General features: G+C 30.5%; 1 protein-coding gene across 2 annotated transcripts; it reads right to left on the bottom strand.

The window, feature by feature from the left end:
• Nucleotides 1–19001: 19001 nt before the first annotated feature.
• LOC112289288 (uncharacterized) lies at nucleotides 19002–21199 on the bottom strand. Of its 2 annotated transcripts, XR_016505660.1 has the most exons (3): nucleotides 20325–21198; nucleotides 19790–20215; nucleotides 19002–19657 (listed from the first exon to the last, which is right to left on the bottom strand). XR_016505660.1 is itself a non-coding variant. In XM_024534387.3 (2 exons), exons 1-2 carry the CDS (start codon nucleotides 20764–20766, stop codon nucleotides 20040–20042), a joined length of 618 nt encoding a protein of 205 aa, XP_024390155.1. In that variant the 5' UTR covers nucleotides 20767–21199; the 3' UTR covers nucleotides 19002–20039. The 2 variants fall into 2 exon arrangements, 1 of the variants encoding a protein (XP_024390155.1); XM_024534387.3 differs by having other exon boundaries at nucleotides 19002–20215; nucleotides 20325–21199.
• Nucleotides 21200–22533: the final 1334 nt, after the last annotated feature.

The following is a 22533-nucleotide window of genomic DNA, read 5'->3' as shown; positions in this document are numbered from 1 at the left end:
CTTCTATAAAAAATAGTATTAAGTCTAAAAACTTTATTACCTTCCTATCATTTATTCTTATTTTTTTTACTACATCTTTTTATTAGGCTCTTCTTTATAACATTCATGTATATAATCCTGTTACCACATGACAACATTCAACCACTATATATATTGTTTAATTCCAAAATCTTCTTTGCAATATAGATTAGAATAACTAAACCTTTATCAATAAATTTTGATATGGATTAAAAGTTAACATTAAAGATTTATTGTCAATAATGCCAAGAGCAAAATCATTAGAAAAATTTATTACTTAAGCCATTCCATGCAATATTTGACTCTTTGAAAGACACTAAGAATAAAGATTTGGTTTAAAGATCACAAGACAAGTCTTTGAGGTAGCTTCTAAGTTCTTAAAAATATATTTATCAAAGGTGGAAGTTATACAAATAAACATGGTAAGTTTCAAATATCTAACTAAATAAAAAAGATCCAATATTATTAGGAAGGTTTGTGCTTATATTCTAGAGAACCTAAGCATATTGCACAATATTATCTAAAATAATAACGAAACTACAAAATAAAGAGTATGATTGTGAGAAAAGATAATATATCAAAAAATAAATTTCTTTACTTATAATAGTGACCTTATAATTACAATCTTATATGACACCTAGTAAAGTTCATATTCTCTCCTCAGATTCTTTACTTTGCTTTATAGTAGATATTTTTTTAGGATCAAAAAATCTAAAAGTCTTTGCCTTATATTCACGAGCTTTAGCCTATTTAATAAAAGAAGACTTTATCAAAAAAACAAAAAATATTTTTAATGAAGAAAATCAAATCTATACATATAGAAATCATAGATGGTTGTTTATTATCTTCTAGAGATGTAAAACTTTTCCTTTAGATATAGCAATTGATAGTCATAATAGCTTAGTAATATTTAATATTATTAAATTTTTATTTAATTTAATTATTTTAAGATTATTATAGCTTAAAAAATATAACCTTCAAATAAATTTGATTTCTTATAACTTTGATTTTTTTCATAGTTTAATCCAAAATTTTGCTAATCAAGTAGACACTCACAAATCTAATATAACTAAAATTTTATTAATAGGTCTAAGAATTGTCATACATGTTGTAAAAAAAAGATCGCCTTTTTTTTTATATGTCATATATATTTCTAATAGAAAAAAGACTTTAAGTGGGATTTAAAACTAATATTAAGATAAAATAGATACTTTTGAGAAAAAGAATGAAAATATTCTTCCAAAGCATCATTCTTATGACTGTTCTATTGATCTTCAAGCAAGAGTTCAATTACCATTTAGATCAATGTACAACTTATTACAAAACAAGTTGGATGCACTCAAGAAATATATTGACAAGAACTTGGATAAGAACTTCATATGCCATTTTAAATCTCTAGGAAGAGCTCCTATCTTATTTTAAAGAAAAATGATGGATCTTTGTGAATGTATGTGGACTATTGAGAATTCAATAAGATCACTATAAAAAATTGGTATTCTTTAATTTTGATTTCAAGACTTTTTGATAAATTCTATTAAGCAAAGATCTATACAAAAATAGATCTATAATGAGCATATAATATAATATACATGAAAAAATGAGATGAATAAATAATTGTTTTTTGAATCATATCCAAAAATTTCAAATATAATGTCATAACTTTTGGACTCACAAACATACTAACTGATTTTAAGTACCTAATAAATGATATCTTTTGTGAGTTTCTTCATAATTTTATTATATCTTATTTACATAATATCTTAATTTTATCTTGATATTTTTATTTTTGCTAACTATTGTTGAATCTTCATTTAGACTTTTTTTTTTTAAATTGTGGCTCTTCTTATATGGCTTAAAAATGAACTTGAGTGGAGCAAAGAAGCTCAACCATCTTTTCAAGCTTTGAAGATAGTTTTTATTTTTACACCAAATTTATATTACATTAAATATTCTAAGAAATTTTTCATAAAGTAGTACATATATTGGATTTTACTTTAGAAGTAATATTTTCATAAATAAGAATAAATAATAAATTCTATTTAGTAGTTTTTTATTCTAAAAAATATTTAGCAGCCAAGATCTACTATAAGATCTATAACAAAGAACTTCTTATAATTATAGATTCATTTCAAGCATAGTATCATTATTGAAAAGATACTTCTATTCCAATCATTATATATACTGATCACAAGAATCTCAAGTATATCATATCAATATGTCTTTTAAAAAGACGCCAAGCCCTCTAAAGTATATTTTTATTAAGATTTGATTTTAAGATCACTTATTAACTATAAAAGTAATAAGAATTATTAAATATCTTTTTTAGACATTCTTAACTTCTACCAAAAGAAAAAAATATAGCTTATGATAAAAAAAAAAGAAGTCTCTTGAAGCCAAAGCATTTTCATCTTTAAAAAATAAAATCAATATTAATTGTCAATTCCACCTTTCACAAGCAACTTCAATCCAATATGTCTTCTAATCCTTTTGTTTTATGATATTAAGAATAATTCTTATAATTCTCATAATACTTCTAAGTTTGAGTTTAAAAATAATCCATTTTATTTCAAAAAATACTTATATATTCCAAAAAATAAAGTATGATTATGTGTTTTATAAGTTCATCACGACTTTTTAATAATATGAAATTTTGCATACAATAAGACTTTGGAGCTAATATCTAGAGACTTTTATTAGCTTCAAATATGGAAGGCAATCAAAGACCTTATTCAATCATGTAATGTTTGTTCAAGATTAAAAACTCCTTATCATTGACCTTATAGGCTTCTTCTACCACTACCTATTCCAAATTAACTATTGTCTTCTATTTCTATGGATTTTATCATAGTTCTTTTAATCTAAAATTTATATGACTCTAAATTTGTGATAGAAGATTAATTAATCAAGATGTCACATTTTGTACCATATACAAATCTATTACAAATAAAGAAATAGCTAAATTTTTCCTTAATAATATTTATAGCTATTATGGTTTTTCCAAGGATATTATATTAGATATGGAGATTCAATTTGTATCAAGATTTTAAAGAAATATTTTTAAGATTTTAAAGGTGGACATAAAATTATCTTTAACTTTTTATTATCAAACTGATTGACAAACAAAGTAGGTGAATCTAATTTTGGAGTAATATTAGAAGTATATCATCAACTACCGATAAGATGATTGGATAATACCTTTGCCATTAGTAGAGTTTGCTTATAATAATATGATAAATTTTTTTATTTAACAAATACCTTTCTTTATCAATTATGGTTATCAACCACGATTTGATATTTTTAACTTTTTTAAAGTTGATAATCCAATGGTGGAAGTTTTAGCTAATTATGTTTTAGAGATATATGCAATAATGAAGATATAATTAAAAGAAGCTTAAGAACAACAAAAGACTAATGCAAATACCTATTGTAAAAGCAACTTCAATTCTACATTGAGAATAAGGTATTATTATTTTATTACAATATCAAGACTATTTGTTCTTGTAACAAGTTGGATTATTATAAGCTTAGACCATTTTTTATTTGTGAATAAATCAATCCAATTGCTTATTGATTACATCTATTAAAGTCTATAAAAATTCATCTTATATTTTATATATCTCTTTTTTAGCCATATAAGATAGTGAATATCTCAAAAAAAAAAACAAATACCAAATCTTCTTGAAAAAATAAATAATAATCAAGAATTTGAAATAAAAGAAGCCTTAGATTCAAGGTGGCTTCAAAATAAGTTGAAATATCTTGTTTATTAATATGGATATGATATTCATGAATACATATAAGAGTCAAATAATAATCTTATAAATATAGTAAAAAAGATTGATGCTTTTCATGAATGATATTTATTAAAATCAATATGAAGAATAACAAATCTTTGCTATAATAGAAACATGATTAAAAAAAATTGCATTCTATTTTCTATCCTTATTTGTAGTTTTTGTGTATTTGTAGTACCAAAAATATTGAAAATTAACAACTAGGAGATTTAACTTAAGAGCTATCAAATATTTCAAATGATACATTATAATTGTTATAAAATTTAAGATAATTTAATAGAGATAAAGACCTTCAAAAATAATATATTCTTCTTAAAATAGATGGTGAGATATAATACATTTAATATAACATTCTTGAAAGAGACTCCCAATTTTTGATGATTTCATTGAAGGTATGAATAACTCCTAACAATATTTCAAATATTTTATTCGAAAGAAGTTATAAAGGCCTAAAAAATGATTAAATAATAGGATAGTCTTCTTACCATGATATGAGACACTATTGATAGCTAAGATGACTATTAATCACCTTCAAAGGATAAAAAGGTCAAAATATGTGGCAAACATAATTTGCCACAACTTAGGCATCCTCAACATATAATAATTGCTCCTTATTGAATTTATACCTAGAAGACGAAATAATGTCATGAATATATATATAAATAAGAAGTATTAGATAGAAGATAAATATATGTAGATTTGATATTATCTTTTAGTAAAGCTTTTTAGAAGATTCATAGATATATATTTGACTTTATACATATTTCTAGTTTATTGATAGATTAGAAACTTGTCCAAAAAATTAGCCATATATTGCTTGTGTTGGTACCTTGTGGTACAAGTTAACAATGTGAAAAATATATAGAAAACTTATTTTACAAGTTAAGATACATGTCTCATAAATTAGACACATATTAGAAGTATTATAGAACATTGTCACGTAGCTCTTAGTTAGATAGTACATATGGAGGCAAAAGTGAATCCTTCTTCACTCTTATTAATACCTTTTTAGTCCATAGTCTTATTTCAAGACTTTCTAATCTTCTTGGCTTTAGCCATTATATTTTAATATTATACTATCTTTATGTGATTTTCTAATCTTTTGAAGTGACATAAAAGTATATTGATTATTTAGTCCTTTGACATTCATATCCTAATTAAAGAATCATGAATCTTTTTCTATCAAAGATACAAATTAAAAGAAAGCACTTGTAAATAGAAGTGCACCTAAGAATCTTACTTGAATAAATCCATCAAGGTATTGATAAGGATGTTAGCTTAAATATAACTTCATTTTTTATATAAATTTTTGAAATTTTTGATCTTATTCCATCAAACTTTTTTAGTATATATATAATAGGATATAGATAAGATAATAATATAGATAGTTAGAACCATGGAAGTTTCTAGAATTGAGGTTGGGTTAGTAGATGAAGTACAACCTATTGTGGAACATTCTAAAAAGGATTTAGGGCAATTATTTAGGTGGGATCCACAATAGAACTTTCTAAAAAAGAAGTTTAAGATAGTTATTTAGGTAGAATCTACCACCTAAGAATATTTTAGAAAGTTTAGGATAATAGATAAGATATAAATAAGAGTAGTTAAGGCTTTTTGGAGACATCTAGTCTGATATGACTTTAGACCCTTTCTCTTAATAAAGTTTGGTTTTGCATCTTTTTATTCAAATTTGTTCTATTCTGTTTCTATTTGCTCAATTTTGTCTTTCATGTCCTATTTTGTTAAGTTCCATTCAGTTTTGTTCTGGTCTATTTTGTCTTATTTTAAGATGAGGCCTTATGTTCCTACAGATTAAAAGGATCTTAGATTTTTGAGATAGTCTAGTCATGTTTTATTGATATTAGAGTGAGTGTTAGACTATTTATTTTTGATAATATTTTAATAGTCATTATTTAGTCTAAAATTAGTTAGTATGGTCATATTGAGTACTAAATTCAGGCTACCACAAGCTATTCTTAAAAAGTCAATTAAGAGGTGAAAAGATATTACAATAGTGCAGTCTTCTAGAAAAATTACAATATAAGAGATATGACAAAGCAATCCTAGATGGAGGCTCAAATACAACACCTACAAAAATAATTTCTTCAGTGGTATTTGAAGAGGCAATTCAAATTGCAGAGAAGGTCAATGCTATAGCTTTCCGAAATTATGGAGTATGATCTATAGCACGAAGTCCTATATTGCTATCTAATATTATAGCACAAAAATCAATGCCAATGGAGATTGATGCCGTACAATGATCATTGACAACACAAAGACAATAAATATTGGTGCAAAAAGAATTATATTTTTATTGTCGTGAGCTAGGCCATGACATCAGAGGTTGTCCAAAACGTCAAAATTAAACACTAGCAAGATAAGGCTGGTTCAGAGTTTCAAAACTCACCAAGTCAATAATAAATCAAAGCAGGAAAACGGGGCTCCCTAGTAAAGACATCGAGAGTCAATACTGTGAATAGTCATTGTCTCTCAAAGACAAACGATACAGCCTTGGGAAACTATAAAAAGAGTCAATTGATACATCTAACAGGGCTATTAAGATGACAACCATGTCGGTTGCTTATAGATTGTAGCTCTACAAAAAATTATATTTCAACTAAAATTGCCAACCAGCTTGGAATGAAAATCAAAGAAATCAGAAAAAGAAGTATATATCTTGTAGATGACCAAGAAAACATATTAAGTAAAACATATGAAGAAGAAACCTTGAGATTGATAGACATCTACATCTCAAGAAAAACATTCAAGATAATAAAGCTAAGGTATGATGTTATCTTTGATATATTATTACTAAAGATGAAAAATAATCAAATTGATTGGATAGAAAAAGACAATCTTTTTTAAAGATGGAAGAAACAAAGTCACTCTTTGTACCTCCACATCAAGTAAAAAAGAAAGATATTTTATAACTAAAGATTTACTCATAGATATAACTTTTATGAAGAAGCAACTATAGCATGAGAAATTGGTATATATGGTGGTTCCAAATCTTTTGATAGTAGTGAAAAATACAACCAAATGAATAGAATAAGCAAAGCAACTCATATAGAAATATCAAGATTTCCTCTCAATTAACCTATCTAGTGGCGTACCTCATGATCAAGGTGCCTCCTTTCAAATAAAACTATTGTTTAGAGTCAAACTAGCAAGGTGACTAATTTATTACCTAAGATCAAAAGAACTTAAAGAACTTCAGAAGATATTGGATGAATTCTTGGAAAAAGACCTCATTTGAAAAAGTACACCACCATAGAGAGCACTTATATTCTTTGCACCTAAGAAGGATGGTAGACTTCATCTTTTCATCAACTATTGAGGTTTCAATAAGCAAACTATTAAAAATACATATCTATTTTGACTCATGGATGATCATCTTGACCAACTTTGAGATGTGACCATCTTTAATAAATTGGATCTTTGGAGTGGTTATTGGCAAATACCTATTATAAGAGAGGATGTAAAAAAGATGGTATTTCATATGTGCTATGGACATTTTAAATGGTTGGTTTTACGTTTTAGCCTCATCAATGCTCAAGCCTCTTTTATGAGTAACATGAATAGATTGTTTCAAAATCTTTTGAAGAAGTATGTAAACATCTTCATTGATGATATCCTCATGTATAGTAAAATCTCAAAAGAGTATGAGAAACACCTACGAGAAGTGATGCACCAGTTGCAAGATAGTTGCTTCTATTACAAGCAATCAAAATGAAATTCTTCTTTCACCTTTAGAAATTCTTCTTTCTGTTGCAAGTTGGTTGAGTAAAGCATATATTTGGGCAGTATCAAAATTTATTCTTGATGTATTGTGATGAAGTTTTGAAAGTTCGACCTTCACTTAATTGCTATTGAATCAATTCTGATTTTTCTAATAATATTGATTTTTTATTTTTTTTAATTGTGCCATGTAGTCTTTACTTTAAAGGTGAAGTGGTATTTGATGTGTGTTATGAACTATGATTTGTAATATTTAGTATCCTTGATAGTGCATTAGCATTTTATGGCCAATTGTTTTTGGAAAAAATATTTCATATATTGTTCCAGGGACATATTATTCACATGGCAAATATAGAAAATTCCAATGTAGCAAAGATTGACTATCTTCAATATTAACAATATGAATATCCAAAATTTGCTCTTAAGTAAAGAGAATTGAAAATTATTTTGATGATAATTGTAATTTTATTGCTTCATATTTTTTATATTTGATTTATTAATTAATAGATATTTGAATTAAATATTAATACTTCACGTAGAATTAATTGATTTGTAAACAATATTAAGGAGAAGTTTTTAGGATCATAATCCATTTGAAAAATCTTTTAATTTTCTTGAATTGACTTCTACAACAATGAAACAATAATCAATATAATATTTTACCATTTTATCATTGTCCTTCAATATCTTTTTAAGATCAATAATCTTAAAGCATGGTGACCATTATTGCCAAGTGTTAGTTAGGCCATCCCAACTATTTGGTGGCAACATTGAGCTTAAAGTTACAAAGCTCAAGGCAAATTTGGTAATTGGGAGGAATTTGAAACCGAATTTAGGAGTCAATTCTGGCCCATCAATGTAGAGAAGTTTGCATGCAATCACTTGATTAACCTTATACAATCCAAGTTGATACAAGATTATATCTCTTGATTTAAGTTCTATATCCCCAAATTGGAAGCGTTTCAAAGGCAGAGATGATGGATCGATTTCCACAAAAGTTGAAACCTATGGTCCAACAAGAAGTAGAATTAAAGGATCCACAAACAATTGAGGAGGCAATTAGGATTGCAAAGAGGGTTGATGCTATAGATTTCAGAAATTGTGGAGTACAATATTCAGTGCAAAGTCCTATGCCACTAGCCAATACTAAGATACAACAATCAATGCCAATAGAGATTGATGCTTTGTAAGAACTATTGATACTACAAAGACGAAAAATATTGGCGCAAAAGAGATTGTGCTTTTATTACCAAGAGTCAGACCATCAAATTAGAAATTGTCCAAAATGTCAAAGTTCAAGCACCAACAAATCATAATGAGTTCACAATCTTGAGTACTACCAAATTGATAAAGAAGTGGAGTAAAAAAATGGAGCTTTTTAGTAAAGGCATCAAGGGCCAATACTAGAGATAATTGCTATTTTTCAAAGACAAATGACATAGCCTTAAACAATTATTTGAAGGATCGGCTAGTGTGTCTAATGGATTGATTAAGAAGACATCTATATTGAGTACTTATGGATTACAAATCTACAAAAAATTGCATCTCAATGGTAATTGCCAACTGACTTGGGATTAAAACAAAGATGATTAAATGAAGGAATATATACCTAAAAAATGATTGAGAGAATGTGTTGAGTAAGATAAATGAAGAAGAAACTCTTAGGCTAAGTGACACCTATGCCTTGGGGGAGAAGTTTAGAATAATAAAGCTTAGGTATGATGTTATCCTTGGTATGCTATGGCTAGATGTGGAGAATAAAGAAGTCAATTAGTTAGTAAGGACAATCTCTTTCAAAGATAGAGGATGCACAATGACTTTTTATGCCCCTATATTAAGTGGAATAGCAAAACAATCTACGGCTAAGAACTTACTCGTAGAAATGAGCTTTATAAAGAAATAAATATGGCATAAGCAACCGATATATATAGTAGTTTCAAATCTTACCTTAGTGGTGGAAAAGACAATCAAAGGAGGAGAAGGGTTAGAATAACTCATATATAAATATTAGGATGTCTTTCCAACCAACTTATATAGTGGCATACTACCTAATTGAGATGTCCCCTTCTAAATAGAACTAGTGCTTAGGGCCAAACTAGCAAGTTGGTTATTTTATTGACTAGGACCAAATGAACTTAAAGAATTATAAAAAGTTATTAGATGAATTGTTGGAGAAGGGCCTCATTTAGAAAAGTACATTGCCATAGAGAGCATCTATACTCTTTGCATCCAAAAAAGATAGTGGACTTCAACTTTGCATTGATTATCAAGGCTTCAATAAGTAGTCTACCAAGAATGTATATCCACTTCCATATGTGGATGATTTTCTTGAATAACTTCAAGGTTCAATTATCTTTAGGAAATTAGACTTTTGGAGTGGTTATTGGTAGACTCCTATTTCCAATGAGGATATAGAAAAGATGGTATTTTGTATGCACTATGGATATTTTTAGTTGCTTGTAATATCTTTCAGCAGCAAAGTACCTTTGATAGGTCAAAAGAGCCATTCATTATTCCTCCAATATTGCACCCATATGATACAATTTACATATGAAAAATATGAAATCACGACATCATTATTGTGAAGAATAATTGCAATTTTTTGACATTCAGCTTGAGTATAAGCAAAGGTGACAACATATTGTACTAAACAACTTATTATGGAGACTAGACTTGAAGGCCATATTAAGAGACAAGGCAAAAATTACTACCATTAGTAGTATCATCTCAAAGCTAACCAAAGAGGTAAAATAGAAGGAATCTATGCATCGAGATACTTATTTCAATATGATTAGTAATCAATTAAAGGTCGACATTATATAGTATCAAGTTTACAATCTTAATGATGGTTTGCTCTATTTTAAGAAGAGAATTCATATACCTGACAATGCTATGTTCCGGACTCATATAGTTTAAGAGAGACATGACATTCCAATATTTGAATACTTAACTTAAGAAAAGACTCTAAAATGAATCTCAAGGATATAGTTTTGGATAGGTTTGGAATGTGATGTTTGAACTTTTGTGCACTCTTGTGAATCATACAAACATAGTAAGACATGTAACAAAGTATCTTTTTGACTATTGTAGCCAATTCCACTATCTATGGTATGTTAAGAGTAAGAGACTATGGATTTCATTACATGTTTGTTGCAAATGCTTCACAATTATATAGCAATTGCTATCTTTGTAGATCAATTCTTGAAGCAACTTCACTTGACTGCTATGCGCTTTGATATTGATGCCCTAGCACTTACATGAGTTTTCTTTGATATTATCTTCCATCACCATAGATTACTTTGTATCATTATTTTAGATCAAGATCCATACTTCATGAGAAGTTTTTAACAAGCCTTGTTTAAGCTACTAGACACATGATTTGCTATATCTATGGCCTTCTATTCTCAATCAGACGGATAAATGAAGTGTGCAAATTAGACCTTACAGAATATCTTATGGATATTTGTGACAATTCACCATAATGATTGGGATGAATATTTGATGCCTTTAGAGTTTGCCTACAATGATAGTATTCAAGCAAGTACTAGTTATTCACCATTCTTCTTTAATACTCGTCAACATCCAATTATGCTAGTAATCTTCCATTATTCTATTGACACCAATAATATGACAACTCTAAGTCATCAAATTGATTCATTAGTTGTTTTAGGATAATAAGATGAATTTAAAATACTTAGAACTACAATAAATGATAAATAGTATCGAAAACTTTAGACAAATAGAAAATGAGAGTGATAGTTGTAGAATTGAAGTCGTAGTAAGTCTTGGAGGCAATTTTCTTAGTTGGTTTAGTATTTTTTTTACTTATTATTAAATATTGAGGGATATTTATTAAGGTTAATATTTATATTGGCCTTCTATCTATATATATTATTTATAAGAAAAACTATAAATATTAATTAGTAGTTAGAAGAAGCATAAGAAAGAACTTCATTTCTTTTTAGTTAGTTATATAGAAAGTAGGATTTATAGTAGATTTAAATTGATTTTATTACTAAAAAAATCACCAAGGTAGAAAATCATAGCCTTTAACTGATATTAGTATTATAGAACTATTATAGAAAATTTTAGAATTTTTTTAGAATTATTTAGGAATTTTTAGAGCAATTTCTAAGATTTTGGTAAAAATAAGTTTTACCACTTGGGGAGCTATTATGAAGAAATGGAGGAAGATTTGAAAGCTACTACAGGTTTCTAGGCTAATAAGGTGTTTATAAACATCATGATGAAGTCAAAAATATAAAATTATAAATTATTCTATTTTCTACTAGCAGCGATTATAGTCCTTGTAAGAAGAGAAGTGCACAAGTCTCATAAGGATTGTAGCACCTTGAAGGTAGTTAGGAAGATAAGACTAAGACCTTGTGGCCTCTCTTAAGAACTCATATATACTACTTGTGAGCCTTGGTGAGGCTTGAACTCTTGATTTCTTAAACAAGTTATCCTTGAGATAAATTTATTTACTTAACTTTTTATTTATTTACTTACTATTTTTAAATCTTCATAATTTACTTATAATAATTCGGACTTATATTTTTTTTAAACTATTTAAAAGATAAAAAAATTTATCTTTCTAAAATTATATTTTTACTTTTTACTTTTTACTTTTTATTGGATGAAAATTCAATGAACAAATTATGACTAGTTTTATAGTATACAATTGCTTGATTGCACTTGTTTCAATTATTTTTTATGTTTTTCTCCTTTTGTCCTTGTTCTTGTTACTTCTACTTCATATCACCAATTATAAGAAACTTTAAATTGAAGCCATCTTATAATTTAGATTGAGAAATGAATTTTACACTGACAATAATCAAGGAGTCTATACAAAAATTTACAACGGCCTTGTAAGAGGCATGATACCATCTCCTTATTACACAAAATTGACAAAAGTAATGTGTTGATAATCACTGGTAATACAAGACTTTTTAAGAGGGTGACCAGGTATTTTTTTCTAATATCAACCTTCTACTTACTACATCAACATAAGTTCGTAAGCTAGCACCTTGATTGCTTGGACCTTTCCACATTTCTATAATAATTTTTGATGTTCTATACCACCTCGAGCTTCTGCCATATATTTGGATCCATTTCATCTTCCATGTTTTGTACCTCAAGGAGTTTCATATTAAACCAAGGCACTTTTTGAAATGACACCAACTACAATCGCCACCATCAGTTGAGATTGATGACCAACCAGAGTATGAAGTGGACAGTATTTTAGAGCATTGCTACTTTTACTATAGTAATAAACATCTGCAACTTCAGTACAAAGTTATTTGAAAAGATTATCCCATCCATGATGCAATATAGAAACCTACACAAAACCTTACTCATTGTCAAAAAACCATTTGAAAATACCATCAAGAGCAAAATGTAGACGTTCTGTATTAATTGAGATAGATTAACTATAACATGGCATAGATAGGATATTTATGTTATTTACATATAGATATTTATAGTGGATTTATTTTTAGAAAGTTTTTAGAATTGAGATTAAGATAGTAGTTCATATTGTTCTTAATCTTATATTGTGTTGAGATCTTTATTGTTATAGATATGAGAAGATTTTAGATCTTAGAGTATCTCATCTTATTTCAATGGTTGTTAGTTTACTTGAAATTATTTTAATGAATTTTTGAAGATTCAATTTTTGAAGATTCAAATCTCTACTTCTTACATTCTATAACAAAATGGAATTGTTGAAAGAGCAAATTACACCATTTGAGAGATAGCATAAAATATGCTTCATGCACAAAAATTTGTGCATTAATATTGGATAAAAGCCATAGTTATAGTAGTGTATATAAGAAGAAGATGCCCTTTTAATGCACTCACATCAATGATTTCACAAGAATCTTGGAGTAGCAAGAAACCTTGTATTTCATACATAAAGATTTTTGGATGTATTGCTTATGTAAAGGTACTAAATTATATGAGGTCCAAACTTGATGAAAAAATTAAAAAATATGTATTTATTAGATATTGTAAAGATACTAAGGCATATAGGCTTATGTATTTACAAACCAAAAAGTTCATCAAAAGTCATGATGTAGAATTTTTGGACCATAAAAGTACTTATGAGCACTTGAAAATATCTTTAAATAGGAATAATGGTGTATTTGTGGATACATCTTCAATTCCAACAAAAAAAAAAGAAAAAGGATGATGATGAAAAAGAAGATGGTGAAAATACAAATTAAAATAAAGAACCAAAGAAGGTACAACAAAGTATATCTATAATTGCAAGAACCAACAATGAATAGAATCAAAATGTTGAAGATAAAGAGTAGTACCTTTCAATGTGAAGAGACAAGATTTAAAAAAATAAAAAAATAAATAAAGTTACAAGAGACCTTGAAGTGCAAGAAGGTGAATCTTCATAAAAAAAAAAAAAGATATCTTTTGAAAGATAGAAAATAACTTTGTCAATAGTAGAAGAACTACATCTTTCTTCAAATAAATGAAGAATATGCCAATGTTATATTTCTTATTGATTCATTGAGTTTGTGTAATGCAATGAAGTCTATGGATGCTATGAAGTAAAAAAATGCCATAGAAAAAGAATACAAATCACTCATGGACAATAAAACAAACGAATTGAGTCAACTTCTACAAAATCAATCTTTAATTGGTTATAAGTAGGTGTTCAAAATCAAAAAAGATGTAATAGATAATATTGTGAGATACAAGGCTATATTAATTACCAAAGGCTACTCACAAGTTACTAATATTGATTTCAATGAGACATTTGTTCTTGTAGCCAAATTTACTAGTATTAAAATTATTGTGGCAATTGGAGCAACAATGAACTTAGAAATACATCAAATAAATGTGATGACAGCTTTTTTAAATGGAAGGTTAGAAGAAAATATCTATATTGATCAATCATAAGGATTTGTTAAATGCAAATGACATCTTGTTTATAAATTGAAGAAATCCTTATATAGACTCAAGCAATCACCAAAGACATGATACCAACATATTGATATATTTTTTATAAATGAAGGATTTGAAAGAAGTATCTGATTATTCTCTACATGTAATATAATCAAATGAGTTCATATTTATTGTCATCCTCTATGTTGATGATTTGATTATTTTAACCAATATCTTAAAGATGATAGATTAGTTGAATGTAAAGTTTAAAAAAGAGTATGTAATGAGTGATTCAGGAGATCATCACTATTATTTTGGAGTTGATTTTGTAAGATATCATGCTAAAAAAATCATTATAATGAGTCAAAGCAACTACATTGAATAGGTGTTGAAATGATTCAACATATAAGAATATAAGCCTATTGAAACACCTTTGGAGGTCAATTTCAAGTTGATGAAGCTCATGGATGAAGAATTTACTAAAATTAAAGATTAAATGTAAGGTATTCCATATAAGGCAATAGTGAGCTCATTTATATATGCAATGGTTGGCACAATGGTGGATCTTGTATATGTAGTGAGTATTATAAGCCATCACATGTTAACGCTGAACCAATCCATTGGGCAACCAACAAAAGAATCATAAGATATTTAAAAGTTACTTTGCATGTCAAATTATATCTTGGACGTGGTAACAATACTTTGCATGGTTATTGTAATGCAGATTGGACTAGAAATGTAATTGATAGAAGATCAATAATGGAATATATGTTTTTTTTTGGAATGAAAGCTATTTCATAGAATTGCAAGAAATAACTAATAATTGCAATGTCAATAATGGAAGTGGAGTACATCGGAGCAAGCTATGGTACAATAGAGGCAATATAGCTACGACAACTTTTAGAAGACATTGGAGTAGTGCAAATGGAAGCAACTCCAATAGAATATGACAATCAAGGATGTCTTGTATTTATAAAGAATCTAAAGCATCATTTAAGGATCAAACATATTGACATTCAATATCACTTCATAAGAGAGAAGATTAAAATGAGAGTGAATAATATGAAGTATTGTGCATTAGAAAACATGCTTGTTGACTTGTTGAAAAAGGCATTAGTAAAAGATAGACATCACATGTTCACAAAAGCATTAGGATTGAAAGCCTTTGATCAACAAAAAAATGAAAGTTTTAAAGTAAATAAATAAAAGTGAAAGTAAAATAAATTACCTTATAAAAGATATTACCTTAAATAAGTTGTTAGTGGTCAAAAGGTTGGTTCTTAGTATGTAAGAAGGCAAAGAAATAAGATAGATGAACAAAAAAAGATTCATAAAGATATAGAAAATATATTAAAGGTATATTCTTAAAATAAATAAAATATCAATAGATAAACTTGGTAGAATATTGGATAGATATATTCATCTACAGATGGAAGTTTTTCATTAAGACAATAAGAACCACCTTTAAGTAATGGATATTAAAAGTGAAAGATGTCTTATTTCATATTCTCTTTATGAACAACCTTACTGATGTTATAAATTATGACTTCCAAATTCTTTTTCTTCAATAATTTTGAGCTATCCTTCATCAAAATGGGTAGATCTCTCCTTCTCAATCTCAAGCCTCTTGTCCTCTATTTCTATTCTCAACCTCTGTTTTGTATTCTATTTTGTCGTGTGTCCTTTAGTAGTCTATCACACTCGTTGTATGCATCTATTTAGCTTAATTAGGTAGGAAGTTTGGCTGGAGTGACATATTTGTTAAAAGATAATATAAGTGTTTTAAGATGATCTCAATAAGAACAAAAATCTTATACAAAACAAAGGCTAAACCTAAACCTCCACTTCTATAATAAGAACAATAATGTCCATGTGTTGAATGTTCTTTGTACTTTATTATATCCTATACTTGTATCACTTCAAAAGTTATTTTCTATAACTTACAACAATTGTAGCCAATATTAAAGTTCAATAATCTAGGTAGAAATATGCCAACTTCAGATGTTAGCTAGAGCATGGTCTAAAGTGGAATCACTAGTTGGTTATGATAACTAGAGTATAAATTTTACATCTGATAAATAGCCAAAAGATATAGATCAAGTGTCGTTGAAACATAAAAAAGTCTAAATAGGCAAGAATTGAGATGCTCTTTCTACAATACCAGTGGATCCAAAGGCTTGCCTTGTAGCCTTGTCTTCCTTGTCGTATCAAACACATATACAATACAAACTGTTAGTCTCTTAAGTGCTTTCTTTTCCTCATAACTTATTCATCTTCTTTTTTACTCATCTCTTCTTTTGTAAACTATTCTCTCAACATTGATTGATAAATCCATCAACAATTTCTTGATATTGGAAAAATTACCCTTCCATAGGTTCTATCTCTCCAAATGTAAGGAAATCAAAGGCTGATTTGTTGGTAATGGTAGTTTGCCATTATTCAAATTTGTAAGGACAAAATTGTGACATATAATTTTTAAAAATCTAATTTAATTGTTGTAGTAGTTAGCTTTGAGTTCACCAAATTTTTCCATAAATACACAACCTACACATCAAATACAAGTTAAGTTGCTAACGAGATTGTACCAACTACTATGCAATGAGTTATTTGCTTTAGCAATCAGTTTAGTTATTGATTGCATATTGAACCAATGATCCCCTTCTTGGCATTATCTTCTTCTCTCTCCCAATCTCTTACTTTAGCCTTTGTTATCATAAAAAAATTGTGAAAGTATGGTCTATCAATCTTTTAATCTTCAAAATTTGAAGCTAAAGGTATAAGAAAAGTTACCACATGGATAATTGGCTTGTAGCAAAGTGTTCATAGCAATGTCGCTTTTTAATTATTTGATGTCAGTTATAAATAGGAGTTGTAAAGTGTGGAGTATAAAAGATCTAGTGCAGTCAGTCAAAGCCATAGCAAAGTTTATGAAGAAGGCGCATGTGCAAGATGTACCCCACAGATCCAAATAGGAGAGAGGTGATAACTAGATTGCAAAAGAAGAGGTTTTTTTTTTGCTTTCCAGTGTTGGACTTCCTAAAGCTACTACAACTGGCTTTATGTGACTACCCTTGACAATATAATGAACTGATGCTTTTGCTAGTTCTCATCTTTAATTAATTTCTCTATCCAAGTTCATGGTCTCAGCATAGCACATGCAATCAATTCCAGATAATGAGATTAACAGCAAGTCAGAAGGGAAGTACTCTCCATCTACTACTCTTTTGTTCCACACAAGTTTTTTGTTCTTATTGAAGACATCTTATGACACTTGCATTATCTTTTAACAAATGTACCGCCCCAACCAAACTCCCCACCTGACTACGCTGAACAGATGCATACAAAGAGTGCCATGGACTGCACACTGCCACACAAGCATGGAGGATGGAGGCTAGGAACAAGGATGGAGACAAGATGATCAGGAACAAGGATGGAAAATGGGAGACCCACCCATTCTAACAATGGATGGGTTGAATAACAGCAAGTGGGGTAAATTTAACATTTCCCTATTTTTATTGTTGCTCAATTTGTCATTCTCTTTCAGCATTTGAATACTATGTATAGCTTGTTGTGATGATCTTAAAGCTCATAAACAATACAAAAAAATTACTCCAGTGGTAGAAAGCCAAAGTTGATAGAAATCAACAACAAACTTGTTTTCTATCAACTTTGACTTTCTACCACTGAAGTAATTCTTAATTGTTTATAAACATCAATTTATAGTATTTCATATACACAAATGCATATCATGTAAAGCATGCTAATCTTTGTGTATATCCAAGGAAATAATTTAGAACAAACCCACTTAAATAAAAGCCTACTGTAGGACAATTCTGCTTCATTTGAATTGGGAGGCTCTGAATAATTTTGCACACTTGGTATAATCATGTACTGCTTCAGCATATTTGTGAAGTAGGACACATCTTATTCTGTGTATGTTCAAAATGGCTAGAAAAGGAAGCTCTCCCACAATAAATATTGGATGATCATTTTAAAGTATATTCAAATTCACATCAATAATCACTATATCTTAACATCTCAAAGTTTGTCAACCAAACATCATTGATGTATGTTGGATTAAGAAAAAAAATCATATCTTGGACAAACATATTCAATGAAATCTAAAATCTTGTTTATTTGCGGATAATACACTCCATCCCGTCATGTTATGCTAGTGTAATTATCTTATAATCTATGTATGTTCAAAGAATTGACCTGCAAACTATTTTCCTCATTTATTGTAATCATTCTAAGCACAATTGAAGTACGTCTGCATAGGTTCCAAGCTAGTAACTGTTTTCATGTCTTAATGAATTTTTTTGTCCAAACTTCAAAAAAAAGCATGTTTTAATTTTTATAAAATATAATAATGAAAATAAGGTATTGTCACCAAAATTCGCCAACCATTTGACATACTTCTTTATTTTTTTTATTCCAATCAAAAATTATGTTCAATCAAATGGTTTAGAAGGTATTGAACAAAAATGGCATGTGGAGAATGGGAGAATGTGAAATATTAATACACATACTTAGCACAACTTCTACAAACCATTGCATTAATAAAACAGGAAAAAAACTAAAATTTAAAAATTATGATTGTGATTTCACCAATTGCAATGTTGTACCTTACAAACACATTGCTACTAAGAAATAAGTAGCAATACATTGATCAAAGGAATTACTAAGGATATCTTTTCTGTTCATTCAAAAACCAGGGGACACACAAGACTAGACAAGACAAGGGAGGACAAGGAAAGGAAAGGGAGAGGGGGGGAGGGGAGGGGGGATCCCTTCCTCCCTCACTATCTCCTTGAACCTGCTGCTCTTCTGCTGACTGAGTAGTACAGGGTTCCGCTCCGCTGTTATTGGACACCCGGAACTCCACGCCGGAATCCATCCAACATCCTGCTGCCCCCCTTGCATGCTTGCCACGCTGCTCTCTCGGCAAATCCACATTTTGTTTCTCAACACTCACAATGTGCGAATGGTCTTTCGATATCATCCAACCAATCCCTGCTCATGTTCTCTCCACCCCTGAAATAGAAGATTGCCCCCTGCTTGGATGCTGCTGGTCGTGCTCAATGCCCAACTCGAGTTTGCTGCCCCTGCGGTGATGCCTACCTCATGCATAAACCAAAACCCTAAGCCACCAATTCAAGTTTCCATGGTGTCTTCGACTTTCCCTGCCCATTTCCTTACACAATATTCTGTTTGAACGTCAGTAACGACTTTTTCCAGAAGAAAGCTCTGAAACTGTATGCAGAGATCGGTTGCCAGAAATCATTGAATAGCACGAATCACAATTACATTACGCATCACAAGTGGGAAAATCACAGTACCAGGTGCCCAAAATCACCCAAATACACCTCAGGTGTTCCAAAGCTAAGGGCACCACATGGTAGCCCGTGATAGTTGTATACATCAATTCGTTACAAACTCGAAAGCATTCATCGGATAGACAGCTCGTCTCGCTCGCCACGCCATGCGACCCTAAAAAGGTACTTTGGCGGTGTCCCTATCATTCTTTAACTTACGGATTTGTCTCGTCCCAGAGGTTAATTGCACTAGTGTATAGATCTTGATGGATGCTCAAAAGGCGCCTCCGGGTGGAGCAGCCTCGAAAACTTCAGCAGTTTTCTCTTCCTTCTGTTTCTTCAGCTCCGTGATGGTGAGTGCGACCGCACCAACCAGGAGTACGACGGACAGGATCACTCCAAGGACAATTGCAGCCACTCGGGCAGCGACTGATCTCTTCTCAACTCCACCTGCAATGGAAATGATCCATCGCATTGGCAATTGTTTTTCTTCTAATGAGCAGCAAATAATATCACGGAATGAAGGAAGCGAAGGAGAAGATCTATACACGGGACTCACCGACGGGGTACTCTTCCGTACGAGAGACGAGATACGTGGGGCATTCCACGCACAGATCGTTGACGATGCTGCACAAGAATGGGAGCGCCAATTGCCGGGTGAAGTTCACAGTCACAGGCGGGTAGAAGGTGGCATCGCATATGCAAGCGATCCGAAATCCGGCGATTTTGCGGAAGCCCTCGCAGCAACCCGGATTTGGAGCATCCTCCCAATTGGTCAGGAACGACTGGCAGTTGCCCGTCTCACTAGCCATATTCTGCTTATCATAATACGTGCACAAGGTAGGGGATATCATTGAAGAGTTATGAAGCGTACAATTGACATGTTTGATGGCTACCGGCGCGTCTCCTGTTACCAAACCATCATCACCCGTCGTTTGCGCAGCCGCACGGTCGATACAGACGAGAATCGCCAAAAAGAATAGGATTCTCGTCGCAGACATTTTAGTCGCCTCTTAGCTCCTCACACTCGGCTCACTCCCCAGGTTGGACTTGCTCACAAAATGTGGCAATATCCTTGGGACCCAGCAGAGTATGAGGAATTGTCCTCACGGTTCAGGAATGACTCTCAAATTACAGATCTCAACAGCGGAACGCTGCCGCCCATTGCCAGGTCTGGAAGCACAGCCAGGAGAGAGAAGGGAATCCTGGCGTGATCCGCAGTGAGGAATGAAGGCAGAGGAATTGAGTGCAATGTGGATCGAAGCTGGTGTGCGAGCACGCGAGAGCGTGCAGGACGGTGAGGGATGGAGGTGGTAGCAGCGAACAGGAGGGAGGAGCTGCACAAAGAGTGTTGGAGGAGTGGGTGAGGGAGGGAGGGAAGAGGGAGGAGGGAGGAGCTGCACAAAGAGTGTTGGAGGAGTGGGTGAGGGAGGGAGGGAGGGAAGAGGGAGGAGGGAGGAGTTCATAGGGCCCTTCTCCCCAAACCCCCCCCCCCCCCCCCAAGCCTTGGGGCTGGCCAATGGGCCTCCTCCCTCCCTCCTTCCCTCCCCTTCCTAGGGTAAAGCTCCTCCACCCCCGTCCCCCCTCGGAGCATGCTCTCTCTCTCTCTCGCTCGCTTTTGGCAATTAGGTCGTTTGACATGGCCCCCTCTTTGTTCGCTATGTCCTGTCCTGTCCCCTCCACTCCTGTGCTGCCATGTCATGCCACGCTGTTTCTCCTACCCCTCCTGCCCAACCCCCATGCTTCAGGGTTTAGGGTTTACTCACTACCTCATGGGTTACGAAATCGCCCTATGGCAACCTCCACTGAAGCTACCTTCTTTGCATTTATATGTAAAATCATTCTAATGTTACATCCATCCTCTACAAGCTCTTCATTTGTTCATAATCATTGTTGTTTACTACATGAGATGAAATCAAGATATTTCTCTTTTGAACATATTGGTTTCAACATGAAAACCAGCCAAAACATGAGATTAATCATACATACTGTAAAATTTATTGAAAACACTTATTTGGTTACCATTCTTGCAATAGAATGTTATTTTATTAGAATATTGTTTGACAGAAACTTTATGTTCATAATTCACAATCTTTAAAAAAATAATTCACAATCTGTCAATGAAATCAAAGTTGATTCTACTTAAAATTCAGAATTGAAAAATACATCAGACTAATATAAATATCTTTAACTATCAAGGTCACATTATTTTTCTACGAAATTTATAGATTTATTATTAAATTTAACTTATTGTTTTCATGTGAACAATGAACTTTTATTGATTAAGAAATGTATACTTGTATTAAAAATATCTACCTCCAACAATAATAGAAACCAATTTACTTTTTAATATTAAAAAAATCATATTATATATTAATGTATATATAAATTCAAAGTTTAAAACAAATTTAAATCTATTGATTTAATTATAAGTCAAAAATTTAGTTTGTACTTTTATTTGTATAATCAAAATATATTTTTTGACTATTAAAATTAATTTCTTATTAAAATAATAAAGATATGAATTAAAAAATATAATATAATATAATTTATTAATCTTTTAAAAACCATATATATATATATATATATATATGGTATTGATATTGTTATCATAGTTTTTGCTATTGCCACCAAAGTTTGTCATTTCATTCAATATATTTTTTTAATTCTTTTTATTTTAATCAAATATTATAGTCAATCAAATGATTTGAAAAGTATTGAAAAAAATGTGACATTAATGAATAGAAGAATGTAATAGTAGTAATTAT

The sequence above is a fragment of the Physcomitrium patens genome, chromosome 12 (assembly GCF_059467195.1).
Source record: "Physcomitrium patens ecotype Gransden chromosome 12, ASM5946719v1, whole genome shotgun sequence".
Lineage (NCBI taxonomy): Eukaryota > Viridiplantae > Streptophyta > Bryopsida > Funariales > Funariaceae > Physcomitrium > Physcomitrium patens.
This window is presented reverse-complemented; position numbering and strand designations above follow the sequence as displayed.

Bases quoted from the DNA above. Each gene is read 5' to 3' on its own strand.
- LOC112289288 (XM_024534387.3), bottom strand. From the start codon at position 20,766: ATGTCTGCGACGAGAATCCTATTCTTTTTGGCGATTCTCGTCTGTATC. The intron at 20,216-20,324 runs GTGAGTCCCGTG...TTTCCATTGCAG, and splicing joins TACGGAAGAGTACCCCGTCG to GTGGAGTTGAGAAGAGATCA.